We start from the raw sequence: 26,781 nt of genomic DNA, 5'->3' as shown, positions 1-26,781 counted from the left end.
GTTAGGGTTGGGGGGTTAGGGGGTTGGGGGGTTAGGGTTAGAGGGTTAGGGTTAGGGTTAGATCCGTTAGGGTTAGGGGGTTATGGTTGGGGGGTCGGGGTTAGGGTTGGGGGGTTAGGGTTAGGGGGTTTGGGGGTTGGGGTTGGGTACTTGTGGCCCGCGGGGCGCTCGGTGGCCCTACCGGCGTCACCAGCGGCCACCTTGGGGTCAACGGCGGCGGTTTTGGGGTCAACGGCAGCGGTTTTGGGGTTTCGGTCTGGGGGGTGCTGACATGCCCCTCCCCGCACCCCCCCAGGCATCCTGGCCCTGCAGCTGCCCCCGGGGGGGCTCGACGCCGAGTCCTACAGGTGAGAACCAGTCCCCTCCGCCCCCTAAATGCGCCCCCAACCCCCAAAATGCCCCCAGACCTCCCCCAAATTGACCCCTCCCAATTTATTCCCCCCCCTCCAGCGCTTGCCTCCACCTGGCCGAGATGCAGCATCGGGTGCGGAAGGCGCTGGCAGAGTGCGAGCGGCTGGTGCGGGCACGGGTAGGACGGGGGGGGAGACAAAATGGGGGGGGGGCACCAAGGGGGGGGGGTCCATGGGGCTAGGGGGGACCCCAAGGATGGGGCGGGGGAAGGGGGAACCAAAATGAGACGGGAACCAAGTGTGCGGGGTGCTGTTTCCGGGGGGACACATTTGTGGGGCGCACCGGGGGGGGGGAACCAAAATGAGGGGGGAACCAAGTGTGCGGGGTTTTATTTCCGGGGGGACCCATTTGTGGGGCGCACCGGGGGGGGGGAACCAAAATGACGGGGGAACCAAGTGTGCGGGGTTTTGTTTCCGGGGGGACCCATTTGTGGGGCGCACCGGGGGGGGGGGGAACCAAAATGAGGGGGGAACCAAGTGTGCGGGGTTTTGTTTCCGGGGGGACCCATTTGTGGGGCGCACCGGGGGGGGGGGTAACCAAAATGACGGGGGAACCAAGTGTGCGGGGTTTTGTTTCCGGGGGGACCCATTTGTGGGGCGCACCGGGGGGGGGAACCAAAATGAGGGGGGAACCAAGTGTGCGGGGTTTTGTTTCCGGGGGGACCCATTTGTGGGGCGCACCGGGGGGGGAACCAAGTGTGCGGGGTTTTGTTTCCGGGGGGACCCATTTGTGGGGCGCACCGGGGGGGGGGAACCAAAATGAGGGGGGAACCAAGTGTGCGGGGTTTTGTTTCCGGGGGGACCCATTTGTGGGGCGCACCGGGGGGGGAACCAAAATGAGTTGGGGGGGGAACCAAAATGAGAATGGGGGTCCATGGGGTTAGGGTTAGGGTTAGATCCGTTAGGGTTAGGGGGTTAGGGTTGGGGTTTGGGGGTTAGGGTTGGGGGTTTAGGGTTGGGGGTTAGGGGGTTGGGGGATTAGGGGGTTTGGGGGTTGGGGTTGGGTACTTGGGGGGTTAGGGTTAGAGTGTTAGGGTTAGATCTGTTAGGGTTGGGGGGTCGGGGTTTAGGGTTGGGGGTTTAGGGTTGGGGGTTAGGGGGTTGGGGGGTTAGGGTTAGGGGGTTTGGGGGTTGGGGTTGGGTACTTGGGGGGTTAGGTGTTGGGGGGTTAGGGTTAGAGGATTAGGGTTAGGGTTAGATCTATTAGGGTTGGGGGGTTAGGGTTAGATCCGTTAGGGTTAGGGGGTTAGGGTTGGGGGGTTAGGGGGTTGGGGGGTTAGGGTTAGAGGGTTAGGGTTAGATCCGTTAGGGTTAGGGGGTTAGGGTTCGGGGGTTAGGGGGTTGGGGGGTTAGGGTTAGAGGGTTAGGGTTAGGGATAGATCCGTTAGGGTTAGGGGGTTATGGTTGGGGAGTCGGGGGTTAGGGTTGGGGGGTTAGGGTTAGGCTTAGATCTGTTAGGGTTAGGGGGTTAGGGGGTTTGGGCGTTAGGGTTAGAGGATTAGGGTTAGATCCATTAGGGTTAGGGGGTTAGGGGGTTGGGGGGGTTAGGGTTAGAGGGTTAGGGTTAGGCTTAGATCCGTTAGGGTTAGGGGGTTAGGGGGTTTGGGCGTTAGGGTTAGAGGATTAGGGTTAGATCCGTTAGGGTTAGGGGGTTAGGGTTGGGGCTTTAGGGTGTGGGGTTAGGGGGTTGGGGGGTTAGGGTTAGGGGGTTTGGGGGTTGGGGTTGGGTACTTGGGGGGTTAGGATGGGGGGTTAGGGTTAGAGGATTAGGGTTAGGGTTAGATCTGTTAGGGTTGGGGGGTTAGGGTTAGATCCGTTAGGGTTAGGGTTGGGGGGTCGGGGGTTAGGGTTGGGGGGTTAGGGTTAGAGGGTTAGGGTTAGGGTTAGATCGGTTGGGGGGTCGGGGGTTAGGGTTGGGGGGTTAGGGTTAGAGGGTTAGGGTTAGGGTTAGATCCGTTAGGGTTAGGGGGTTATGGTTGGGGGGTCGGGGTTAGGGTTGGGGGGTTAGGGTTAGGGGGTTTGGGGGTTGGGGTTGGGTACTTGTGGCCCGCGGGGCGCTCGGTGGCCCTACCGGCGTCACCAGCGGCCACCTTGGGGTCAACGGCGGCGGTTTTGGGGTCAACGGCAGCGGTTTTGGGGTTTCGGTCTGGGGGGTGCTGACATGCCCCTCCCCGCACCCCCCCAGGCATCCTGGCCCTGCAGCTGCCCCCGGGGGGGCTCGACGCCGAGTCCTACAGGTGAGAACCAGTCCCCTCCGCCCCCTAAATGCGCCCCCAACCCCCAAAATGCCCCCAGACCTCCCCCAAATTGACCCCTCCCAATTTATTCCCCCCCCTCCAGCGCTTGCCTCCACCTGGCCGAGATGCAGCATCGGGTGCGGAAGGCGCTGGCAGAGTGCGAGCGGCTGGTGCGGGCACGGGTAGGACGGGGGGGGAGACAAAATGGGGGGGGGGCACCAAGGGGGGGGGGTCCATGGGGCTAGGGGGGACCCCAAGGATGGGGCGGGGAAGGGGGAACCAAAATGAGACGGGAACCAAGTGTGCGGGGTGCTGTTTCCGGGGGGACACATTTGTGGGGCGCACCGGGGGGGGGAACCAAAATGAGGGGGGAACCAAGTGTGCGGGGTTTTATTTCCGGGGGGACCCATTTGTGGGGCGCACCGGGGGGGGGAACCAAAATGACGGGGGAACCAAGTGTGCGGGGTTTTGTTTCCGGGGGGACCCATTTGTGGGGCGTCCCGGCGGGGGAACCAAAATGAGGGGGGAACCAAGTGTGCGGGGTTTTGTTTCCGGGGGGACCCATTTGTGGGGCGCACCGGGGGGGGGGAACCAAAATGACGGGGGAACCAAGTGTGCGGGGTTTTGTTTCCGGGGGGACCCATTTGTGGGGCGCACCGGGGGGGGGAACCAAAATGAGGGGGGAACCAAGTGTGCGGGGTTTTGTTTCCGGGGGGACCCATTTGTGGGGCGCACCGGGGGGGGGGGAACCAAAATGACGGGGGAACCAAGTGTGCGGGGTTTTGTTTCCGGGGGGACCCATTTGTGGGGCGCACCGGGGGGGGAACCAAAATGAGTTGGGGGGGGAACCAAAATGAGAATGGGGGTCCATGGGGTTAGGGTTAGGGTTAGATCCGTTAGGGTTAGGGGGTTAGGGTTGGGGTTTGGGGGTTAGGGTTGGGGGTTTAGGGTTGGGGGTTAGGGGGTTGGGGGATTAGGGGGTTTGGGGGTTGGGGTTGGGTACTTGGGGGGTTAGGGTTAGAGTGTTAGGGTTAGATCTGTTAGGGTTGGGGGGTCGGGGTTTAGGGTTGGGGGTTTAGGGTTGGGGGTTAGGGGGTTGGGGGGTTAGGGTTAGGGGGTTTGGGGGTTGGGGTTGGGTACTTGGGGGGTTAGGTGTTGGGGGGTTAGGGTTAGAGGATTAGGGTTAGGGTTAGATCTATTAGGGTTGGGGGGTTAGGGTTAGATCCGTTAGGGTTAGGGGGTTAGGGTTGGGGGGTTAGGGGGTTGGGGGGTTAGGGTTAGAGGGTTAGGGTTAGATCCGTTAGGGTTAGGGGGTTAGGGTTCGGGGGTTAGGGGGTTGGGGGGTTAGGGTTAGAGGGTTAGGGTTAGGGATAGATCCGTTAGGGTTAGGGGGTTATGGTTGGGGAGTCGGGGGTTAGGGTTGGGGGGTTAGGGTTAGGCTTAGATCTGTTAGGGTTAGGGGGTTAGGGGGTTTGGGCGTTAGGGTTAGAGGATTAGGATTAGGGTTAGATCCATTAGGGTTAGGGGGTTAGGGGGTTGGGGGGGTTAGGGTTAGAGGGTTAGGGTTAGGCTTAGATCCGTTAGGGTTAGGGGGTTAGGGTTGGGGCTTTAGGGTGTGGGGTTAGGGGGTTGGGGGGTTAGGGTTAGGGGGTTTGGGGGTTGGGGTTGGGTACTTGGGGGGTTAGGATGGGGGGTTAGGGTTAGAGGATTAGGGTTAGGGTTAGATCTGTTAGGGTTGGGGGGTTAGGGTTAGATCCGTTAGGGTTAGGGTTGGGGGGTCGGGGGTTAGGGTTGGGGGGTTAGGGTTAGAGGGTTAGGGTTAGGGTTAGATCGGTTGGGGGGTCGGGGGTTAGGGTTGGGGGGTTAGGGGGTTGGGGGGTTAGGGTTAGAGGGTTAGGGTTAGGGTTAGATCCGTTAGGGTTAGGGGGTTATGGTTGGGGGGTCGGGGTTAGGGTTGGGGGGTTAGGGTTAGGGGGTTTGGGGGTTGGGGTTGGGTACTTGTGGCCCGCGGGGCGCTCGGTGGCCCTACCGGCGTCACCAGCGGCCACCTTGGGGTCAACGGTGGCGGTTTTGGGGTCAACGGCAGCGGTTTTGGGGTTTCGGTCTGGGGGGTGCTGACATGCCCCTCCCCGCACCCCCCCAGGCATCCTGGCCCTGCAGCTGCCCCCGGGGGGGCTCGACGCCGAGTCCTACAGGTGAGAACCAGTCCCCTCCGCCCCCTAAATGCGCCCCCAACCCCCAAAATGCCCCCAGACCTCCCCCAAATTGACCCCTCCCAATTTATTCCCCCCCCTCCAGCGCTTGCCTCCACCTGGCCGAGATGCAGCATCGGGTGCGGAAGGCGCTGGCAGAGTGCGAGCGGCTGGTGCGGGCACGGGTAGGACGGGGGGGGAGACAAAATGGGGGGGGGGCACCAAGGGGGGGGGGCCCATGGGGCTAGGGGGGACCCCAAGGATGGGGCGGGGGAAGGGGGAACCAAAATGAGACGGGAACCAAGTGTGCGGGGTGCTGTTTCCGGGGGGACACATTTGTGGGGCGCACCGGGGGGGGGAACCAAAATGAGGGGGGAACCAAGTGTGCGGGGTTTTATTTCCGGGGGGACCCATTTGTGGGGCGCACCGGGGGGGGAACCAAAATGACGGGGGAACCAAGTGTGCGGGGTTTTGTTTCCGGGGGGACCCATTTGTGGGGCGCACCGGGGGGGGGAACCAAAATGAGGGGGGAACCAAGTGTGCGGGGTTTTGTTTCCGGGGGGACCCATTTGTGGGGCGCACCGGGGGGGTGTAACCAAAATGACGGGGGAACCAAGTGTGCGGGGTTTTGTTTCCGGGGGGACCCATTTGTGGGGAGCACCGGGGGGGGGGAACCAAAATGAGGGGGGAACCAAGTGTGCGGGGTTTTGTTTCCGGGGGGACCCATTTGTGGGGCGCACCGGGGGGGGGAACCAAAATGACGGGGGAACCAAGTGTGCGGGGTTTTGTTTCCTGGGGGACCCATTTGTGGGGCGCACCGGGGGGGGGGAACCAAAATGAGGGGGGAACCAAGTGTGCGGGGTTTTGTTTCCGGGGGGACCCATTTGTGGGGCGCACCGGGGGGGGAACCAAAATGAGTTGGGGGGGGAACCAAAATGAGAATGGGGGTCCATGGGGTTAGGGTTAGGGTTAGATCCGTTAGGGTTAGGGGGTTAGGGTTGGGGTTTGGGGGTTAGGGTTGGGGGTTTAGGGTTGGGGGTTAGGGGGTTGGGGGATTAGGGGGTTTGGGGGTTGGGGTTGGGTACTTGGGGGGTTAGGGTTAGAGTGTTAGGGTTAGATCTGTTAGGGTTGGGGGGTCGGGGTTTAGGGTTGGGGGTTTAGGGTTGGGGGTTAGGGGGTTGGGGGGTTAGGGTTAGGGGGTTTGGGGGTTGGGGTTGGGTACTTGGGGGGTTAGGTGTTGGGGGGTTAGGGTTAGAGGATTAGGGTTAGGGTTAGATCTATTAGGGTTGGGGGGTTAGGGTTAGATCCGTTAGGGTTAGGGGGTTAGGGTTGGGGGGTTAGGGGGTTGGGGGGTTAGGGTTAGAGGGTTAGGGTTAGGGTTAGATCCGTTAGGGTTAGGGGGTTATGGTTGGGGGGTCGGGGTTAGGGTTGGGGGGTTAGGGTTAGGGGGTTTGGGGGTTGGGGTTGGGTACTTGTGGCCCGCGGGGCGCTCGGTGGCCCTACCGGCGTCACCAGCGGCCACCTTGGGGTCAACGGCGGCGGTTTTGGGGTCAACGGCAGCGGTTTTGGGGTTTCGGTCTGGGGGGTGCTGACATGCCCCTCCCCGCACCCCCCCAGGCATCCTGGCCCTGCAGCTGCCCCCGGGGGGGCTCGACGCCGAGTCCTACAGGTGAGAACCAGTCCCCTCCGCCCCCTAAATGCGCCCCCAACCCCCAAAATGCCCCCAGACCTCCCCCAAATTGACCCCTCCCAATTTATTCCCCCCCCTCCAGCGCTTGCCTCCACCTGGCCGAGATGCAGCATCGGGTGCGGAAGGCGCTGGCAGAGTGCGAGCGGCTGGTGCGGGCACGGGTAGGACGGGGGGGGAGACAAAATGGGGGGGGGGCACCAAGGGGGGGGGGTCCATGGGGCTAGGGGGGACCCCAAGGATGGGGCGGGGGAAGGGGGAACCAAAATGAGACGGGAACCAAGTGTGCGGGGTGCTGTTTCCGGGGGGACACATTTGTGGGGCGCACCGGGGGGGGGGGAACCAAAATGAGGGGGGAACCAAGTGTGCGGGGTTTTATTTCCGGGGGGACCCATTTGTGGGGCGCACCGGGGGGGGGAACCAAAATGACGGGGGAACCAAGTGTGCGGGGTTTTGTTTCCGGGGGGACCCATTTGTGGGGCGCACCGGGGGGGGGGGGGAACCAAAATGAGGGGGGAACCAAGTGTGCGGGGTTTTGTTTCCGGGGGGACCCATTTGTGGGGCGCACCGGGGGGGGGGGGTAACCAAAATGACGGGGGAACCAAGTGTGCGGGGTTTTGTTTCCGGGGGGACCCATTTGTGGGGCGCACCGGGGGGGGGAACCAAAATGAGGGGGGAACCAAGTGTGCGGGGTTTTGTTTCCGGGGGGACCCATTTGTGGGGCTCACCGGGGGGGGGAACCAAAATGAGGGGGGAACCAAGTGTGCGGGGTTTTGTTTCCGGGGGGACCCATTTGTGGGGCGCACCGGGGGGGGGAACCAAAATGAGTTGGGGGGGGAACCAAAATGAGAATGGGGGTCCATGGGGTTAGGGTTAGGGTTAGATCCGTTAGGGTTAGGGGGTTAGGGTTGGGGTTTGGGGGTTAGGGTTGGGGGTTTAGGGTTGGGGGTTAGGGGGTTGGGGGATTAGGGGGTTTGGGGGTTGGGGTTGGGTACTTGGGGGGTTAGGGTTAGAGTGTTAGGGTTAGATCTGTTAGGGTTGGGGGGTCGGGGTTTAGGGTTGGGGGTTTAGGGTTGGGGGTTAGGGGGTTGGGGGGTTAGGGTTAGGGGGTTTGGGGGTTGGGGTTGGGTACTTGGGGGGTTAGGTGTTGGGGGGTTAGGGTTAGAGGATTAGGGTTAGGGTTAGATCTATTAGGGTTGGGGGGTTAGGGTTAGATCCGTTAGGGTTAGGGGGTTAGGGTTGGGGGGTTAGGGGGTTGGGGGGTTAGGGTTAGAGGGTTAGGGTTAGATCCGTTAGGGTTAGGGGGTTAGGGTTCGGGGGTTAGGGGGTTGGGGGGTTAGGGTTAGAGGGTTAGGGTTAGGGATAGATCCGTTAGGGTTAGGGGGTTATGGTTGGGGAGTCGGGGGTTAGGGTTGGGGGGTTAGGGTTAGGCTTAGATCTGTTAGGGTTAGGGGGTTAGGGGGTTTGGGCGTTAGGGTTAGAGGATTAGGGTTAGATCCATTAGGGTTAGGGGGTTAGGGGGTTGGGGGGGTTAGGGTTAGAGGGTTAGGGTTAGGCTTAGATCCGTTAGGGTTAGGGGGTTAGGGGGTTTGGGCGTTAGGGTTAGAGGATTAGGGTTAGATCCGTTAGGGTTAGGGGGTTAGGGTTGGGGCTTTAGGGTGTGGGGTTAGGGGGTTGGGGGGTTAGGGTTAGGGGGTTTGGGGGTTGGGGTTGGGTACTTGGGGGGTTAGGATGGGGGGTTAGGGTTAGAGGATTAGGGTTAGGGTTAGATCTGTTAGGGTTGGGGGGTTAGGGTTAGATCCGTTAGGGTTAGGGTTGGGGGGTCGGGGGTTAGGGTTGGGGGGTTAGGGTTAGAGGGTTAGGGTTAGGGTTAGATCGGTTGGGGGGTCGGGGGTTAGGGTTGGGGGGTTAGGGGGTTGGGGGGTTAGGGTTAGAGGGTTAGGGTTAGGGTTAGATCCGTTAGGGTTAGGGGGTTATGGTTGGGGGGTCGGGGTTAGGGTTGGGGGGTTAGGGTTAGGGGGTTTGGGGGTTGGGGTTGGGTACTTGTGGCCCGCGGGGCGCTCGGTGGCCCTACCGGCGTCACCAGCGGCCACCTTGGGGTCAACGGCGGCGGTTTTGGGGTCAACGGCAGCGGTTTTGGGGTTTCGGTCTGGGGGGTGCTGACATGCCCCTCCCCGCACCCCCCCAGGCATCCTGGCCCTGCAGCTGCCCCCGGGGGGGCTCGACGCCGAGTCCTACAGGTGAGAACCAGTCCCCTCCGCCCCCTAAATGCGCCCCCAACCCCCAAAATGCCCCCAGACCTCCCCCAAATTGACCCCTCCCAATTTATTCCCCCCCCTCCAGCGCTTGCCTCCACCTGGCCGAGATGCAGCATCGGGTGCGGAAGGCGCTGGCAGAGTGCGAGCGGCTGGTGCGGGCACGGGTAGGACGGGGGGGGAGACAAAATGGGGGGGGGGCACCAAGGGGGGGGGGTCCATGGGGCTAGGGGGGACCCCAAGGATGGGGCGGGGGAAGGGGGAACCAAAATGAGACGGGAACCAAGTGTGCGGGGTGCTGTTTCCGGGGGGACACATTTGTGGGGCGCACCGGGGGGGGGAACCAAAATGAGGGGGGAACCAAGTGTGCGGGGTTTTATTTCCGGGGGGACCCATTTGTGGGGCGCACCGGGGGGGGAACCAAAATGACGGGGGAACCAAGTGTGCGGGGTTTTGTTTCCGGGGGGACCCATTTGTGGGGCGTCCCGGCGGGGGAACCAAAATGACGGGGGAACCAAGTGTGCGGGGTTTTGTTTCCGGGGGGACCCATTTGTGGGGCGCACCGGGGGGGGGAACCAAAATGAGGGGGGAACCAAGTGTGCGGGGTTTTGTTTCCGGGGGGACCCATTTGTGGGGCGCACCGGGGGGGGAAACCAAAATGACGGGGGAACCAAGTGTGCGGGGTTTTGTTTCCGGGGGGACCCATTTGTGGGGCGCACCGGGGGGGGGAACCAAAATGAGTTGGGGGGGGAACCAAAATGAGAATGGGGGTCCATGGGGTTAGGGTTAGGGTTAGATCCGTTAGGGTTAGGGGGTTAGGGTTGGGGTTTGGGGGTTAGGGTTGGGGGTTTAGGGTTGGGGGTTAGGGGGTTGGGGGATTAGGGTGTTTGGGGGTTGGGGTTGGGTACTTGGGGGGTTAGGGTTAGAGTGTTAGGGTTAGATCTGTTAGGGTTGGGGGGTCGGGGTTTAGGGTTGGGGGTTTAGGGTTGGGGGTTAGGGGGTTGGGGGGTTAGGGTTAGGGGGTTTGGGGGTTGGGGTTGGGTACTTGGGGGGTTAGGTGTTGGGGGGTTAGGGTTAGAGGATTAGGGTTAGGGTTAGATCTATTAGGGTTGGGGGGTTAGGGTTAGATCCGTTAGGGTTAGGGGGTTAGGGTTGGGGGGTTAGGGGGTTGGGGGGTTAGGGTTAGAGGGTTAGGGTTAGATCCGTTAGGGTTAGGGGGTTAGGGTTCGGGGGTTAGGGGGTTGGGGGGTTAGGGTTAGAGGGTTAGGGTTAGGGATAGATCCGTTAGGGTTAGGGGGTTATGGTTGGGGAGTCGGGGGTTAGGGTTGGGGGGTTAGGGTTAGGCTTAGATCTGTTAGGGTTAGGGGGTTAGGGGGTTTGGGCGTTAGGGTTAGAGGATTAGGGTTAGATCCATTAGGGTTAGGGGGTTAGGGGGTTGGGGGGGTTAGGGTTAGAGGGTTAGGGTTAGGCTTAGATCCGTTAGGGTTAGGGGGTTAGGGTTGGGGCTTTAGGGTGTGGGGTTAGGGGGTTGGGGGGTTAGGGTTAGGGGGTTTGGGGGTTGGGGTTGGGTACTTGGGGGGTTAGGATGGGGGGTTAGGGTTAGAGGATTAGGGTTAGGGTTAGATCTGTTAGGGTTGGGGGGTCGGGGGTTAGGGTTGGGGGGTTAGGGTTAGAGGGTTAGGGTTAGGGTTAGATCGGTTGGGGGGTCGGGGGTTAGGGTTGGGGGGTTAGGGGGTTGGGGGGTTAGGGTTAGAGGGTTAGGGTTAGGGTTAGATCCGTTAGGGTTAGGGGGTTATGGTTGGGGGGTCGGGGTTAGGGTTGGGGGGTTAGGGTTAGGGGGTTTGGGGGTTGGGGTTGGGTACTTGTGGCCCGCGGGGCGCTCGGTGGCCCTACCGGCGTCACCAGCGGCCACCTTGGGGTCAACGGCGGCGGTTTTGGGGTCAACGGCAGCGGTTTTGGGGTTTCGGTCTGGGGGGTGCTGACATGCCCCTCCCCGCACCCCCCCAGGCATCCTGGCCCTGCAGCTGCCCCCGGGGGGGCTCGACGCCGAGTCCTACAGGTGAGAACCAGTCCCCTCCGCCCCCTAAATGCGCCCCCAACCCCCAAAATGCCCCCAGACCTCCCCCAAATTGACCCCTCCCAATTTATTCCCCCCCCTCCAGCGCTTGCCTCCACCTGGCCGAGATGCAGCATCGGGTGCGGAAGGCGCTGGCAGAGTGCGAGCGGCTGGTGCGGGCACGGGTAGGACGGGGGGGGAGAGAAAATGGGGGGGGGGCACCAAGGGGGGGGGGTCCATGGGGCTAGGGGGGACCCCAAGGATGGGGCGGGGGAAGGGGGAACCAAAATGAGACGGGAACCAAGTGTGCGGGGTGCTGTTTCCGGGGGGACACATTTGTGGGGCGCACCGGGGGGGGGAACCAAAATGAGGGGGGAACCAAGTGTGCGGGGTTTTATTTCCGGGGGGACCCATTTGTGGGGCGCACCGGGGGGGGGAACCAAAATGACGGGGGAACCAAGTGTGCGGGGTTTTGTTTCCGGGGGGACCCATTTGTGGGGCGCACCGGGGGGGGAACCAAAATGAGGGGGGAACCAAGTGTGCGGGGTTTTGTTTCCGGGGGGACCCATTTGTGGGGCGCACCGGGGGGGGGAACCAAAATGACGGGGGAACCAAGTGTGCGGGGTTTTGTTTCCGGGGGGACCCATTTGTGGGGCGCACCGGGGGGGGGAACCTAAATGAGGGGGGAACCAAGTGTGCGGGGTTTTGTTTCCGGGGGGACCCATTTGTGGGGCGCACCGGGGGGGGGGAACCAAGTGTGCGGGGTTTTGTTTCCGGGGGGACCCATTTGTGGGGCGCACCGGGGGGGGAACCAAAATGAGTTGGGGGGGGAACCAAAATGAGAATGGGGGTCCATGGGGTTAGGGTTAGGGTTAGATCCGTTAGGGTTAGGGGGTTAGGGTTGGGGTTTGGGGGTTAGGGTTGGGGGTTTAGGGTTGGGGGTTAGGGGGTTGGGGGATTAGGGGGTTTGGGGGTTGGGGTTGGGTACTTGGGGGGTTAGGGTTAGAGTGTTAGGGTTAGATCTGTTAGGGTTGGGGGGTCGGGGTTTAGGGTTGGGGGTTTAGGGTTGGGGGTTAGGGGGTTGGGGGGTTAGGGTTAGAGGATTAGGGTTAGGGTTAGATCTATTAGGGTTGGGGGGTTAGGGTTAGATCCGTTAGGGTTAGGGGGTTAGGGTTGGGGGGTTAGGGGGTTGGGGGGTTAGGGTTAGAGGGTTAGGGTTAGATCCGTTAGGGTTAGGGGGTTAGGGTTCGGGGGTTAGGGGGTTGGGGGGTTAGGGTTAGAGGGTTAGGGTTAGGGATAGATCCGTTAGGGTTAGGGGGTTATGGTTGGGGAGTCGGGGGTTAGGGTTGGGGGGTTAGGGTTAGGCTTAGATCTGTTAGGGTTAGGGGGTTAGGGGGTTTGGGCGTTAGGGTTAGAGGATTAGGGTTAGATCCATTAGGGTTAGGGGGTTAGGGGGTTGGGGGGGTTAGGGTTAGAGGGTTAGGGTTAGGCTTAGATCCGTTAGGGTTAGGGGGTTAGGGGGTTTGGGCGTTAGGGTTAGAGGATTAGGGTTAGATCCGTTAGGGTTAGGGGGTTAGGGTTGGGGCTTTAGGGTGTGGGGTTAGGGGGTTGGGGGGTTAGGGTTAGGGGGTTTGGGGGTTGGGGTTGGGTACTTGGGGGGTTAGGATGGGGGGTTAGGGTTAGAGGATTAGGGTTAGGGTTAGATCTGTTAGGGTTGGGGGGTTAGGGTTAGATCCGTTAGGGTTAGGGTTGGGGGGTCGGGGGTTAGGGTTGGGGGGTTAGGGTTAGAGGGTTAGGGTTAGGGTTAGATCGGTTGGGGGGTCGGGGGTTAGGGTTGGGGGGTTAGGGGGTTGGGGGGTTAGGGTTAGAGGGTTAGGGTTAGGGTTAGATCCGTTAGGGTTAGGGGGTTATGGTTGGGGGGTCGGGGTTAGGGTTGGGGGGTTAGGGTTAGGGGGTTTGGGGGTTGGGGTTGGGTACTTGTGGCCCGCGGGGCGCTCGGTGGCCCTACCGGCGTCACCAGCGGCCACCTTGGGGTCAACGGCGGCGGTTTTGGGGTCAACGGCAGCGGTTTTGGGGTTTCGGTCTGGGGGGTGCTGACATGCCCCTCCCCGCACCCCCCCAGGCATCCTGGCCCTGCAGCTGCCCCCGGGGGGGCTCGACGCCGAGTCCTACAGGTGAGAACCAGTCCCCTCCGCCCCCTAAATGCGCCCCCAACCCCCAAAATGCCCCCAGACCTCCCCCAAATTGACCCCTCCCAATTTATTCCCCCCCCTCCAGCGCTTGCCTCCACCTGGCCGAGATGCAGCATCGGGTGCGGAAGGCGCTGGCAGAGTGCGAGCGGCTGGTGCGGGCACGGGTAGGACGGGGGGGGAGAGAAAATGGGGGGGGGGCACCAAGGGGGGGGGGTCCATGGGGCTAGGGGGGACCCCAAGGATGGGGCGGGGGAAGGGGGAACCAAAATGAGACGGGAACCAAGTGTGCGGGGTGCTGTTTCCGGGGGGACACATTTGTGGGGCGCACCGGGGGGGGGGAACCAAAATGAGGGGGGAACCAAGTGTGCGGGGTTTTATTTCCGGGGGGACCCATTTGTGGGGCGCACCGGGGGGGGGAACCAAAATGACGGGGGAACCAAGTGTGCGGGGTTTTGTTTCCGGGGGGACCCATTTGTGGGGCGCACCGGGGGGGGGAACCAAAATGAGGGGGGAACCAAGTGTGCGGGGTTTTGTTTCCGGGGGGACCCATTTGTGGGGCGCACCGGGGGGGGGGAACCAAAATGACGGGGGAACCAAGTGTGCGGGGTTTTGTTTCCGGGGGGACCCATTTGTGGGGCGCACCGGGGGGGGGGAACCAAAATGAGGGGGGAACCAAGTGTGCGGGGTTTTGTTTCCGGGGGGACCCATTTGTGGGGCGCACCGGGGGGGGGAACCAAAATGACGGGGGAACCAAGTGTGCGGGGTTTTGTTTCCGGGGGGACCCATTTGTGGGGCTCACCGGGGGGGGGAACCAAAATGAGGGGGGAACCAAGTGTGCGGGGTTTTGTTTCCGGGGGGACCCATTTGTGGGGCGCACCGGGGGGGGGGAACCAAAATGAGTTGGGGGGGGAACCAAAATGAGAATGGGGGTCCATGGGGTTAGGGTTAGGGTTAGATCCGTTAGGGTTAGGGGGTTAGGGTTGGGGTTTGGGGGTTAGGGTTGGGGGTTTAGGGTTGGGGGTTAGGGGGTTGGGGGATTAGGGGGTTTGGGGGTTGGGGTTGGGTACTTGGGGGGTTAGGGTTAGAGTGTTAGGGTTAGATCTGTTAGGGTTGGGGGGTCGGGGTTTAGGGTTGGGGGTTTAGGGTTGGGGGTTAGGGGGTTGGGGGGTTAGGGTTAGGGGGTTTGGGGGTTGGGGTTGGGTACTTGGGGGGTTAGGTGTTGGGGGGTTAGGGTTAGAGGATTAGGGTTAGGGTTAGATCTATTAGGGTTGGGGGGTTAGGGTTAGATCCGTTAGGGTTAGGGGGTTAGGGTTGGGGGGTTAGGGGGTTGGGGGGTTAGGGTTAGAGGGTTAGGGTTAGATCCGTTAGGGTTAGGGGGTTAGGGTTCGGGGGTTAGGGGGTTGGGGGGTTAGGGTTAGAGGGTTAGGGTTAGGGATAGATCCGTTAGGGTTAGGGGGTTATGGTTGGGGAGTCGGGGGTTAGGGTTGGGGGGTTAGGGTTAGGCTTAGATCTGTTAGGGTTAGGGGGTTAGGGGGTTTGGGCGTTAGGGTTAGAGGATTAGGATTAGGGTTAGATCCATTAGGGTTAGGGGGTTAGGGGGTTGGGGGGGTTAGGGTTAGAGGGTTAGGGTTAGGCTTAGATCCGTTAGGGTTAGGGGGTTAGGGTTGGGGCTTTAGGGTGTGGGGTTAGGGGGTTGGGGGGTTAGGGTTAGGGGGTTTGGGGGTTGGGGTTGGGTACTTGGGGGGTTAGGATGGGGGGTTAGGGTTAGAGGATTAGGGTTAGGGTTAGATCTGTTAGGGTTGGGGGGTTAGGGTTAGATCCGTTAGGGTTAGGGTTGGGGGGTCGGGGGTTAGGGTTGGGGGGTTAGGGTTAGAGGGTTAGGGTTAGGGTTAGATCGGTTGGGGGGTCGGGGGTTAGGGTTGGGGGGTTAGGGGGTTGGGGGGTTAGGGTTAGAGGGTTAGGGTTAGGGTTAGATCCGTTAGGGTTAGGGGGTTATGGTTGGGGGGTCGGGGTTAGGGTTGGGGGTTTAGGGTTGGGGGTTAGGGGGTTGGGGGATTAGGGGGTTTGGGGGTTGGGGTTGGGTACTTGGGGGGTTAGGGTTAGAGTGTTAGGGTTAGATCTGTTAGGGTTGGGGGGTCGGGGTTTAGGGTTGGGGGTTTAGGGTTGGGGGTTAGGGGGTTGGGGGGTTAGGGTTAGGGGGTTTGGGGGTTGGGGTTGGGTACTTGGGGGGTTAGGTGTTGGGGGGTTAGGGTTAGAGGATTAGGGTTAGGGTTAGATCTATTAGGGTTGGGGGGTTAGGGTTAGATCCGTTAGGGTTAGGGGGTTAGGGTTGGGGGGTTAGGGGGTTGGGGGGTTAGGGTTAGAGGGTTAGGGTTAGGGTTAGATCCGTTAGGGTTAGGGGGTTATGGTTGGGGGGTCGGGGTTAGGGTTGGGGGGTTAGGGTTAGGGGGTTTGGGGGTTGGGGTTGGGTACTTGTGGCCCGCGGGGCGCTCGGTGGCCCTACCGGCGTCACCAGCGGCCACCTTGGGGTCAACGGCGGCGGTTTTGGGGTCAACGGCAGCGGTTTTGGGGTTTCGGTCTGGGGGGTGCTGACATGCCCCTCCCCGCACCCCCCCAGGCATCCTGGCCCTGCAGCTGCCCCCGGGGGGGCTCGACGCCGAGTCCTACAGGTGAGAACCAGTCCCCTCCGCCCCCTAAATGCGCCCCCAACCCCCAAAATGCCCCCAGACCTCCCCCAAATTGACCCCTCCCAATTTATTCCCCCCCCTCCAGCGCTTGCCTCCACCTGGCCGAGATGCAGCATCGGGTGCGGAAGGCGCTGGCAGAGTGCGAGCGGCTGGTGCGGGCACGGGTAGGACGGGGGGGGAGACAAAATGGGGGGGGGGCACCAAGGGGGGGGGGTCCATGGGGCTAGGGGGGACCCCAAGGATGGGGCGGGGGAAGGGGGAACCAAAATGAGACGGGAACCAAGTGTGCGGGGTGCTGTTTCCGGGGGGACACATTTGTGGGGCGCACCGGGGCGGGGGAACCAAAATGAGGGGGGAACCAAGTGTGCGGGGTTTTATTTCCGGGGGGACCCATTTGTGGGGCGCACCGGGGGGGGGAACCAAAATGACGGGGGAACCAAGTGTGCGGGGTTTTGTTTCCGGGGGGACCCATTTGTGGGGCGTCCCGGCGGGGGAACCAAAATGACGGGGGAACCAAGTGTGCGGGGTTTTGTTTCCGGGGGGACCCATTTGTGGGGCGCACCGGGGGGGGGAACCAAAATGAGGGGGGAACCAAGTGTGCGGGGTTTTGTTTCCGGGGGGACCCATTTGTGGGGCGCACCGGGGGGGGAAACCAAAATGACGGGGGAACCAAGTGTGCGGGGTTTTGTTTCCGGGGGGACCCATTTGTGGGGCGCACCGGGGGGGGGAACCAAAATGAGTTGGGGGGGGAACCAAAATGAGAATGGGGGTCCATGGGGTTAGGGTTAGGGTTAGATCCGTTAGGGTTAGGGGGTTAGGGTTGGGGTTTGGGGGTTAGGGTTGGGGGTTTAGGGTTGGGGGTTAGGGGGTTGGGGGATTAGGGTGTTTGGGGGTTGGGGTTGGGTACTTGGGGGGTTAGGGTTAGAGTGTTAGGGTTAGATCTGTTAGGGTTGGGGGGTCGGGGTTTAGGGTTGGGGGTTTAGGGTTGGGGGTTAGGGGGTTGGGGGGTTAGGGTTAGGGGGTTTGGGGGTTGGGGTTGGGTACTTGGGGGGTTAGGTGTTGGGGGGTTAGGGTTAGAGGATTAGGGTTAGGGTTAGATCTATTAGGGTTGGGGGGTTAGGGTTAGATCCGTTAGGGTTAGGGGGTTAGGGTTGGGGGGTTAGGGGGTTGGGGGGTTAGGGTTAGAGGGTTAGGGTTAGATCCGTTAGGGTTAGGGGGTTAGGGTTCGGGGGTTAGGGGGTTGGGGGGTTAGGGTTAGAGGGTTAGGGTTAGGGATAGATCCGTTAGGGTTAGGGGGTTATGGTTGGGGAGTCGGGGGTTAGGGTTGGGGGGTTAGGGTTAGGCTTAGATCTGTTAGGGTTAGGGGGTTAGGGGGTTTGGGCGTTAGGGTTAGAGGATTAGGGTTAGATCCATTAGGGTTAGGGGGTTAGGGGGTTGGGGGGGTTAGGGTTAGAGGGTTAGGGTTAGGCTTAGATCCGTTAGGGTTAGGGGGTTAGGGTTGGGGCTTTAGGGTGTGGGGTTAGGGGGTTGGGGGGTTAGGGTTAGGGGGTTTGGGGGTTGGGGTTGGGTACTTGGGGGGTTAGGATGGGGGGTTAGGGTTAGAGGATTAGGGTTAGGGTTAGATCTGTTAGGGTTGGGGGGTCGGGGGTTAGGGTTGGGGGGTTAGGGTTAGAGGGTTAGGGTTAGGGTTAGATCGGTTGGGGGGTCGGGGGTTAGGGTTGGGGGGTTAGGGGGTTGGGGGGTTAGGGTTAGAGGGTTAGGGTTAGGGTTAGATCCGTTAGGGTTAGGGGGTTATGGTTGGGGGGTCGGGGTTAGGGTTGGGGGGTTAGGGTTAGGGGGTTTGGGGGTTGGGGTTGGGTACTTGTGGCCCGCGGGGCGCTCGGTGGCCCTACCGGCGTCACCAGCGGCCACCTTGGGGTCAACGGCGGCGGTTTTGGGGTCAACGGCAGCGGTTTTGGGCTTTCGGTCTGGGGGGTGCTGACATGCCCCTCCCCGCACCCCCCCAGGCATCCTGGCCCTGCAGCTGCCCCCGGGGGGGCTCGACGCCGAGTCCTACAGGTGAGAACCAGTCCCCTCCGCCCCCTAAATGCGCCCCCAACCCCCAAAATGCCCCCAGACCTCCCCCAAATTGACCCCTCCCAATTTATTCCCCCCCCTCCAGCGCTTGCCTCCACCTGGCCGAGATGCAGCATCGGGTGCGGAAGGCGCTGGCAGAGTGCGAGCGGCTGGTGCGGGCACGGGTAGGACGGGGGGGGAGAGAAAATGGGGGGGGGGCACCAAGGGGGGGGGGTCCATGGGGCTAGGGGGGACCCCAAGGATGGGGCGGGGGAAGGGGGAACCAAAATGAGACGGGAACCAAGTGTGCGGGGTGCTGTTTCCGGGGGGACACATTTGTGGGGCGCACCGGGGGGGGGGAACCAAAATGAGGGGGGAACCAAGTGTGCGGGGTTTTATTTCCGGGGGGACCCATTTGTGGGGCGCACCGGGGGGGGGAACCAAAATGACGGGGGAACCAAGTGTGCGGGGTTTTGTTTCCGGGGGGACCCATTTGTGGGGCGCACCGGGGGGGGAACCAAAATGAGGGGGGAACCAAGTGTGCGGGGTTTTGTTTCCGGGGGGACCCATTTGTGGGGCGCACCGGGGGGGGGAACCAAAATGACGGGGGAACCAAGTGTGCGGGGTTTTGTTTCCGGGGGGACCCATTTGTGGGGCGCACCGGGGGGGGGAACCTAAATGAGGGGGGAACCAAGTGTGCGGGGTTTTGTTTCCGGGGGGACCCATTTGTGGGGCGCACCGGGGGGGGGGAACCAAGTGTGCGGGGTTTTGTTTCCGGGGGGACCCATTTGTGGGGCGCACCGGGGGGGGAACCAAAATGAGTTGGGGGGGGAACCAAAATGAGAATGGGGGTCCATGGGGTTAGGGTTAGGGTTAGATCCGTTAGGGTTAGGGGGTTAGGGTTGGGGTTTGGGGGTTAGGGTTGGGGGTTTAGGGTTGGGGGTTAGGGGGTTGGGGGATTAGGGGGTTTGGGGGTTGGGGTTGGGTACTTGGGGGGTTAGGGTTAGAGTGTTAGGGTTAGATCTGTTAGGGTTGGGGGGTCGGGGTTTAGGGTTGGGGGTTTAGGGTTGGGGGTTAGGGGGTTGGGGGGTTAGGGTTAGAGGATTAGGGTTAGGGTTAGATCTATTAGGGTTGGGGGGTTAGGGTTAGATCCGTTAGGGTTAGGGGGTTAGGGTTGGGGGGTTAGGGGGTTGGGGGGTTAGGGTTAGAGGGTTAGGGTTAGATCCGTTAGGGTTAGGGGGTTAGGGTTCGGGGGTTAGGGGGTTGGGGGGTTAGGGTTAGAGGGTTAGGGTTAGGGATAGATCCGTTAGGGTTAGGGGGTTATGGTTGGGGAGTCGGGGGTTAGGGTTGGGGGGTTAGGGTTAGGCTTAGATCTGTTAGGGTTAGGGGGTTAGGGGGTTTGGGCGTTAGGGTTAGAGGATTAGGGTTAGATCCATTAGGGTTAGGGGGTTAGGGGGTTGGGGGGGTTAGGGTTAGAGGGTTAGGGTTAGGCTTAGATCCGTTAGGGTTAGGGGGTTAGGGGGTTTGGGCGTTAGGGTTAGAGGATTAGGGTTAGATCCGTTAGGGTTAGGGGGTTAGGGTTGGGGCTTTAGGGTGTGGGGTTAGGGGGTTGGGGGGTTAGGGTTAGGGGGTTTGGGGGTTGGGGTTGGGTACTTGGGGGGTTAGGATGGGGGGTTAGGGTTAGAGGATTAGGGTTAGGGTTAGATCTGTTAGGGTTGGGGGGTTAGGGTTAGATCCGTTAGGGTTAGGGTTGGGGGGTCGGGGGTTAGGGTTGGGGGGTTAGGGTTAGAGGGTTAGGGTTAGGGTTAGATCGGTTGGGGGGTCGGGGGTTAGGGTTGGGGGGTTAGGGGGTTGGGGGGTTAGGGTTAGAGGGTTAGGGTTAGGGTTAGATCCGTTAGGGTTAGGGGGTTATGGTTGGGGGGTCGGGGTTAGGGTTGGGGGGTTAGGGTTAGGGGGTTTGGGGGTTGGGGTTGGGTACTTGTGGCCCGCGGGGCGCTCGGTGGCCCTACCGGCGTCACCAGCGGCCACCTTGGGGTCAACGGCGGCGGTTTTGGGGTCAACGGCAGCGGTTTTGGGGTTTCGGTCTGGGGGGTGCTGACATGCCCCTCCCCGCACCCCCCCAGGCATCCTGGCCCTGCAGCTGCCCCCGGGGGGGCTCGACGCCGAGTCCTACAGGTGAGAACCAGTCCCCTCCGCCCCCTAAATGCGCCCCCAACCCCCAAAATGCCCCCAGACCTCCCCCAAATTGACCCCTCCCAATTTATTCCCCCCCCTCCAGCGCTTGCCTCCACCTGGCCGAGATGCAGCATCGGGTGCGGAAGGCGCTGGCAGAGTGCGAGCGGCTGGTGCGGGCACGGGTAGGACGGGGGGGGAGAGAAAATGGGGGGGGGGCACCAAGGGGGGGGGGTCCATGGGGCTAGGGGGGACCCCAAGGATGGGGCGGGGGAAGGGGGAACCAAAATGAGACGGGAACCAAGTGTGCGGGGTGCTGTTTCCGGGGGGACACATTTGTGGGGCGCACCGGGGGGGGGAACCAAAATGAGGGGGGAACCAAGTGTGCGGGGTTTTATTTCCGGGGGGACCCATTTGTGGGGCGCACCGGGGGGGGGAACCAAAATGACGGGGGAACCAAGTGTGCGGGGTTTTGTTTCCGGGGGGACCCATTTGTGGGGCGCACCGGGGGGGGGAACCAAAATGAGGGGGGAACCAAGTGTGCGGGGTTTTGTTTCCGGGGGGACCCATTTGTGGGGCGCACCGGGGGGGGGGAACCAAAATGACGGGGGAACCAAGTGTGCGGGGTTTTGTTTCCGGGGGGACCCATTTGTGGGGCGCACCGGGGGGGGGGAACCAAAATGAGGGGGGAACCAAGTGTGCGGGGTTTTGTTTCCGGGGGGACCCATTTGTGGGGCGCACCGGGGGGGGGAACCAAAATGACGGGGGAACCAAGTGTGCGGGGTTTTGTTTCCGGGGGGACCCATTTGTGGGGCTCACCGGGGGGGGGAACCAAAATGAGGGGGGAACCAAGTGTGCGGGGTTTTGTTTCCGGGGGGACCCATTTGTGGGGCGCACCGGGGGGGGGGAACCAAAATGAGTTGGGGGGGGAACCAAAATGAGAATGGGGGTCCATGGGGTTAGGGTTAGGGTTAGATCCGTTAGGGTTAGGGGGTTAGGGTTGGGGTTTGGGGGTTAGGGTTGGGGGTTTAGGGTTGGGGGTTAGGGGGTTGGGGGATTAGGGGGTTTGGGGGTTGGGGTTGGGTACTTGGGGGGTTAGGGTTAGAGTGTTAGGGTTAGATCTGTTAGGGTTGGGGGGTCGGGGTTTAGGGTTGGGGGTTTAGGGTTGGGGGTTAGGGGGTTGGGGGGTTAGGGTTAGGGGGTTTGGGGGTTGGGGTTGGGTACTTGGGGGGTTAGGTGTTGGGGGGTTAGGGTTAGAGGATTAGGGTTAGGGTTAGATCTATTAGGGTTGGGGGGTTAGGGTTAGATCCGTTAGGGTTAGGGGGTTAGGGTTGGGGGGTTAGGGGGTTGGGGGGTTAGGGTTAGAGGGTTAGGGTTAGATCCGTTAGGGTTAGGGGGTTAGGGTTCGGGGGTTAGGGGGTTGGGGGGTTAGGGTTAGAGGGTTAGGGTTAGGGATAGATCCGTTAGGGTTAGGGGGTTATGGTTGGGGAGTCGGGGGTTAGGGTTGGGGGGTTAGGGTTAGGCTTAGATCTGTTAGGGTTAGGGGGTTAGGGGGTTTGGGCGTTAGGGTTAGAGGATTAGGATTAGGGTTAGATCCATTAGGGTTAGGGGGTTAGGGGGTTGGGGGGGTTAGGGTTAGAGGGTTAGGGTTAGGCTTAGATCCGTTAGGGTTAGGGGGTTAGGGTTGGGGCTTTAGGGTGTGGGGTTAGGGGGTTGGGGGGTTAGGGTTAGGGGGTTTGGGGGTTGGGGTTGGGTACTTGGGGGGTTAGGATGGGGGGTTAGGGTTAGAGGATTAGGGTTAGGGTTAGATCTGTTAGGGTTGGGGGGTTAGGGTTAGATCCGTTAGGGTTAGGGTTGGGGGGTCGGGGGTTAGGGTTGGGGGGTTAGGGTTAGAGGGTTAGGGTTAGGGTTAGATCGGTTGGGGGGTCGGGGGTTAGGGTTGGGGGGTTAGGGGGTTGGGGGGTTAGGGTTAGAGGGTTAGGGTTAGGGTTAGATCCGTTAGGGTTAGGGGGTTATGGTTGGGGGGTCGGGGTTAGGGTTGGGGGTTTAGGGTTGGGGGTTAGGGGGTTGGGGGATTAGGGGGTTTGGGGGTTGGGGTTGGGTACTTGGGGGGTTAGGGTTAGAGTGTTAGGGTTAGATCTGTTAGGGTTGGGGGGTCGGGGTTTAGGGTTGGGGGTTTAGGGTTGGGGGTTAGGGGGTTGGGGGGTTAGGGTTAGGGGGTTTGGGGGTTGGGGTTGGGTACTTGGGGGGTTAGGTGTTGGGGGGTTAGGGTTAGAGGATTAGGGTTAGGGTTAGATCTATTAGGGTTGGGGGGTTAGGGTTAGATCCGTTAGGGTTAGGGGGTTAGGGTTGGGGGGTTAGGGGGTTGGGGGGTTAGGGTTAGAGGGTTAGGGTTAGGGTTAGATCCGTTAGGGTTAGGGGGTTATGGTTGAGGGGTCGGGGTTAGGGTTGGGGGGTTAGGGTTAGGGGGTTTGGGGGTTGGGGTTGGGTACTTGTGGCCCGCGGGGCGCTCGGTGGCCCTACCGGCGTCACCAGCGGCCACCTTGGGGTCAACGGCGGCGGTTTTGGGGTCAACGGCAGCGGTTTTGGGGTTTCGGTCTGGGGGGTGCTGACATGCCCCTCCCCGCACCCCCCCAGGCATCCTGGCCCTGCAGCTGCCCCCGGGGGGGCTCGACGCCGAGTCCTACAGGTGAGAACCAGTCCCCTCCGCCCCCTAAATGCGCCCCCAACCCCCAAAATGCCCCCAGACCTCCCCCAAATTGACCCCTCCCAATTTATTCCCCCCCCTCCAGCGCTTGCCTCCACCTGGCCGAGATGCAGCATCGGGTGCGGAAGGCGCTGGCAGAGTGCGAGCGGCTGGTGCGGGCACGGGTAGGACGGGGGGGGAGACAAAATGGGGGGGGGGCACCAAGGGGGGGGGGTCCATGGGGCTAGGGGGGACCCCAAGGATGGGGCGGGGGAAGGGGGAACCAAAATGAGACGGGAACCAAGTGTGCGGGGTGCTGTTTCCGGGGGGACACATTTGTGGGGCGCACCGGGGCGGGGGAACCAAAATGAGGGGGGAACCAAGTGTGCGGGGTTTTATTTCCGGGGGGACCCATTTGTGGGGCGCACCGGGGGGGGGAACCAAAATGACGGGGGAACCAAGTGTGCGGGGTTTTGTGCCCGGAGCATACCGGGAAATGTAGTTCTGGGACTCCGAACTTCCGGGAGGCCATGTTGGCTGCCCGGAGCATACCGGGAAATGTAGTTCTGGGACTCCGAACTTCCGGGAGGCCATGTTGGGTGCCCGGAGCGTACCGGGAAATGTAGTTCTGGGACTCCGAACTTCCGGGAGGCCATGTTGGGTGCCCGGCGCATACCGGGAAATGTAGTTCTGGGGCTCCGAACTTCCGGGAGGCCATGTTGGGTGCCCGGAGCATACCGGGAAATGTAGTTCTGGGACTCCGAACTTCCGGGAGGCCATGTTGGGTGCCCGGAGCATACCGGGAAATGTAGTTCTGGGACTCCGAACTTCCGGGAGGCCATGTTGGGTGCCCGGAGCATACCGGGAAATGTAGTTCTGGGACTCCGAACTTCCGGGAGGCCATGTTGGGTGCCCGGAGCATACCGGGAAATGTAGTTCTGGGACTCCGAACTTCCGGGAGGCCATGTTGGGTGCCCGGAGCATACCGGGAAATGTAGTTCTGGGACTCCGAACTTCCGGGAGGCCATGTTGGGTGCCCGGAGCATACCGGGAAATGTAGTTCTCGGACTCCGAACTTCCGGGAGGCCATGTTGGGTGCCCGGAGCATACCGGGAAATGTAGTTCTCGGACTCCGAACTTCCGGGAGGCCATCTTGGGTGCCCAGAGCATACCGGGAAATGAAGTTCTCAGGAACTAGGGTTGGGGTTAGGGACTAGGGCTGGGGCTAGGGTTAGAGTTTAGGGTGAGGGTTGGGGTTAGGGTTAGGGCTTGTGAATGCTTGTTCTCAGTGTTTGCAGATGACAGTGAGCGTGTTTAAACTAATTCCAGTTGAAGAAGTTTCAGTTACTTGCTTGGTGACATTATCAGTTCAACATTAAAAGCTGCAGCAAAAGCAAAAGGGGAGTTTTGCTTCTAGAAACACCACAGGTCTCTTGTCCGCTCTCTGAATTTTTTTGAGATAAAACAGATTTAAAAAAAAAAAAGGAAAAAAAAACACAGCTGCTTCTTTTGCTCTCTTTCTACTTTCTTGTGCTTTGCCCCTCCCCTTTCCCAGGTGATTGGGTTTGGGTGCTGGGTGGGACCAAAAGGTATATGAGCCCCAAGTATGCCATGAGAGAGCTCCTTCTGCCTGGGCTGCTCTTTGGGGGCAGTGCTTTGTTTTTCCTTCAGTCAGTTGCAGGGTTCTCTAGGCAGGCTGGAGTCTATGGGTTTCTGGAATTCTAAGTGCTTGGAATTCACTTAATAGAGGGATATTTAGTAGAGGTTGCTGGCTCACTGTTTTTTGGGATGGTGGGATACGCTTCTGTTTTTGATTTGTATTTTAATCTCCAGATGAATCAACCCACTTGTGTAACTCTCCAGAGGACTAAAACCAGCTTGATTACATGTTAGAAGAGGCTTGACTGCGTTGGTGCAGTATTACCAAGAGACTGAGCAGGGTCACGTTTTTCATCTGCAAAGGGCATGTCTGTCATTACCCCTGCTGGGGCTGCTATGCATTCATGGCCTTTCGGCATTTTTGGACTTGAGGTTTTTTTTTGTTTGTCTGTCTCTGGTCTCTGTGTTTGAGTCCTCTGCTAGGAGCTGCACTGTTTGCGTATCCATCGTGGTTGTGACCTTCTCTCTTTGTTTCTTGTAGCTCAGGGCATAGGCATGGAAACTTGAACGAAGCATGAGGGTGAGTGGACAGCAGTGGGGGCCCCGAGTTGGTCGGTGGGCTGTGTTATTCTGCTTCACCTGTCGGGCCGGCTTTGCAAGTGCCTTGCGACAGCAGAGTACGTCTCCTGCCACGTTTCTGAGATGTGCCAGACGTCAGCGGTTCCAGTTCCTGAAATGCTGGAGATGCTCGGAGCACAAGAGGAGCTGGGAGCACGATGCATCTCCTGGGGATGTTAGGTGAGTGAAGCGGTGGTACTGGGTTGGGCCACGTGGCTCTGGGGCTTCTTGGCTGTTGCAGCAGGGGATGAAAGGAGTGGGTATAGACTGTTTTGTGGATTGTCACGTTTCTGTTCTTCTTGGACTAAGCCCCGTGACCTTGGCTCAGCACAGTGAATGGAAGCGCTAAGCCTGGATCGGGAAGGTGAGTGGAGAAAAGTTGGAAAACGGGTATTGTTTTTGCTGTAGTAGTCTCTTGGTGCACCTCCGGGTGTCTCCTCTTTTGCAGGGACGAAGAAGGTCCTGGGAACATCCTAGCTGGCCTCTGTGGTGCACATTGATAGTGGATTCTGAGCCCTGAGAATTAAGTCCAGGGGGAAATACTGTGTGTTGTGGAGTGGTTGGCAGAGGGAGGTGGGGAGTTGTTTAAAGGGTGTCTATCTGATTTCAGTAGCAGAGCAGGTCAGTTGATTACTGTTTTGTTTCTGAGGAGGTTGTTTCACTGGAAGAAATTTGGCTGGTGTGCTGGCGCCTGATGGCACTTCATTTCTGCAGGTGAAGAGGAGCCTTGTGCCTGAAGCAATGTCCTGGCTAGCCTTTGTGAGCCTTCCTTGGTGAGGATGGAACCTGCCTCCCAGCATTCCCAAGCTAATTTGGGGGGGTCGGGGGGGTGGCAAATGCTATGTTTGAGCTGGGGTTGTGAATGCACCCATAGGGCGAGGGTCTGTGCTTTTAAGTCATTGCTTTGGATGGGGCCTTTCAGGATTGATCAGGTCAGGCAGAGAGATTATGTGTGGGGAGTTCAGTCACGTACAGCGTGAGCGCGTGCCAGGCAGGGCAGTCCCAGCTTGTCATCTGTGTTGTCTGTGCTGTACTGTGCTGTTGCTCTTGGTGCCCGGCAGGCCTCGGGAAGCCATCCCGAAGGTATTGAACACTTGACCTCCTCAGAATAATACTGATGTTGAACTGGGAGCTGAACAACGCTTGTGTGGCAGTGGGAGCTTAAGGGGATCACTTCTACTATGGGATTAATAGTTTTTTGTATCAAACATTTCCTGATATGATCATCATATGTTATGTGCTCTTCAGGTCTTGATATTCTCATTGCCTTCTTCCACTGGACAGACAAGATGTGCAACTTTGTAGCCACACCAAAGGCCCTAAATGCTTGTTTCATCATCGTAGGGCTGATGCGAGCACTTTTTGTCTTGCAGTCGCTGCTTGAAGTGCAGATCTGTTTCAGGTCTTGTGCATCATACTCGGTTTGAGATCGCATCTGTTTCCATCCTCACTCTTGCAGAAGTCATCTGGGCCGCATCAGGAGCTCTTGCTTGGGAATTGAATTCCTAAGTGTCTTCTTAGGGGGTTTTCACTCCCCATCCTTCTGGTCTCTTGTCTTGAAGGCAGGCTTGTTAGGCCTCCATCATCCCATATCTGGCAGTTGCTTCCAGTCGCATGTCGTGACATTTGAGTCTCTCCTAGGGTCTGGTGCAGAGCACCTGTTTTGACTTGCTGTTGCAGTAGGGCTTTCCCCTGGGGGTCACTTTTTCTTGCGCCTAGTGTTGTGTGTTTTGTTTGTAGTGTTTGTGGCGTGCCTGTGTGTGTACGTGTTTGGTCTGGAGCTGTCCTGCCTGGCAGTTAGTGATAATAGCTAACGTGGTAGTCTATGGGTGTACTAATACATTGTCCAGACTGTTTTGGCGTAGACATCTGCCTCTGGGCGCATACTGAAGGACAGCTGGCACAGTCATCTCTGGAGGTTGGCAGATGGGGATT

General features: G+C 60.2%; 1 protein-coding gene and 1 long non-coding RNA gene across 3 annotated transcripts; both read left to right on the top strand.

The window, feature by feature from the left end:
• The first annotated feature begins 289 nt into the window (after positions 1 to 289).
• On the top strand, positions 290 to 20,191 carry LOC140003176 (uncharacterized). Its single transcript, XM_072042347.1, has 20 exons — positions 290 to 347; positions 451 to 529; positions 2,596 to 2,647; positions 2,751 to 2,829; positions 4,791 to 4,842; positions 4,946 to 5,024; positions 6,457 to 6,508; positions 6,612 to 6,690; positions 8,715 to 8,766; positions 8,870 to 8,948; positions 10,789 to 10,840; positions 10,944 to 11,022; positions 12,960 to 13,011; positions 13,115 to 13,193; positions 15,647 to 15,698; positions 15,802 to 15,880; positions 17,723 to 17,774; positions 17,878 to 17,956; positions 19,895 to 19,946; positions 20,050 to 20,191. The coding sequence occupies exons 2-20, from the start codon at positions 473 to 475 to the stop codon at positions 20,189 to 20,191; spliced, it is 1,299 nt and encodes a 432-aa protein (XP_071898448.1). The 5' UTR covers positions 290 to 347; positions 451 to 472.
• Positions 20,192 to 24,185: 3,994 nt separating this feature from the next.
• LOC119717760 (uncharacterized) lies at positions 24,186 to 25,657 on the top strand. 2 transcript variants are annotated; one of them, XR_011811403.1, is made up of 3 exons: positions 24,186 to 25,026; positions 25,156 to 25,210; positions 25,561 to 25,657. It is a non-coding gene; the product is annotated as an uncharacterized lncRNA (long non-coding RNA). The 2 variants fall into 2 exon arrangements; XR_005267992.2 differs by having other exon boundaries at positions 25,295 to 25,645.
• Positions 25,658 to 26,781: the final 1,124 nt, after the last annotated feature.

The sequence above is a fragment of the Anas platyrhynchos genome, chromosome 9 (assembly GCF_047663525.1).
Source record: "Anas platyrhynchos isolate ZD024472 breed Pekin duck chromosome 9, IASCAAS_PekinDuck_T2T, whole genome shotgun sequence".
NCBI lineage: Eukaryota > Metazoa > Chordata > Aves > Anseriformes > Anatidae > Anas > Anas platyrhynchos.
Note: the sequence above shows the minus strand (reverse complement) of the source record. Positions and strands in the feature narration are given on the sequence as shown.

What these genes read in the sequence shown, in the direction of transcription:
- LOC140003176 (XM_072042347.1), top strand. Translation starts at nt 473, where the DNA reads ATGCAGCATCGGGTGCGGAAGGCGCTGGCAGAGTGCGAGCGGCTGGTG. An exon ending in AGCGGCTGGTGCGGGCACGG is followed by an intron (nt 2,830 to 4,790) that starts GTAGGACGGGGG and finishes GCACCCCCCCAG; the next exon opens with GCATCCTGGCCCTGCAGCTG. An exon ending in CTCGACGCCGAGTCCTACAG is followed by an intron (nt 15,699 to 15,801) that starts GTGAGAACCAGT and finishes CCCCCCCTCCAG; the next exon opens with CGCTTGCCTCCACCTGGCCG.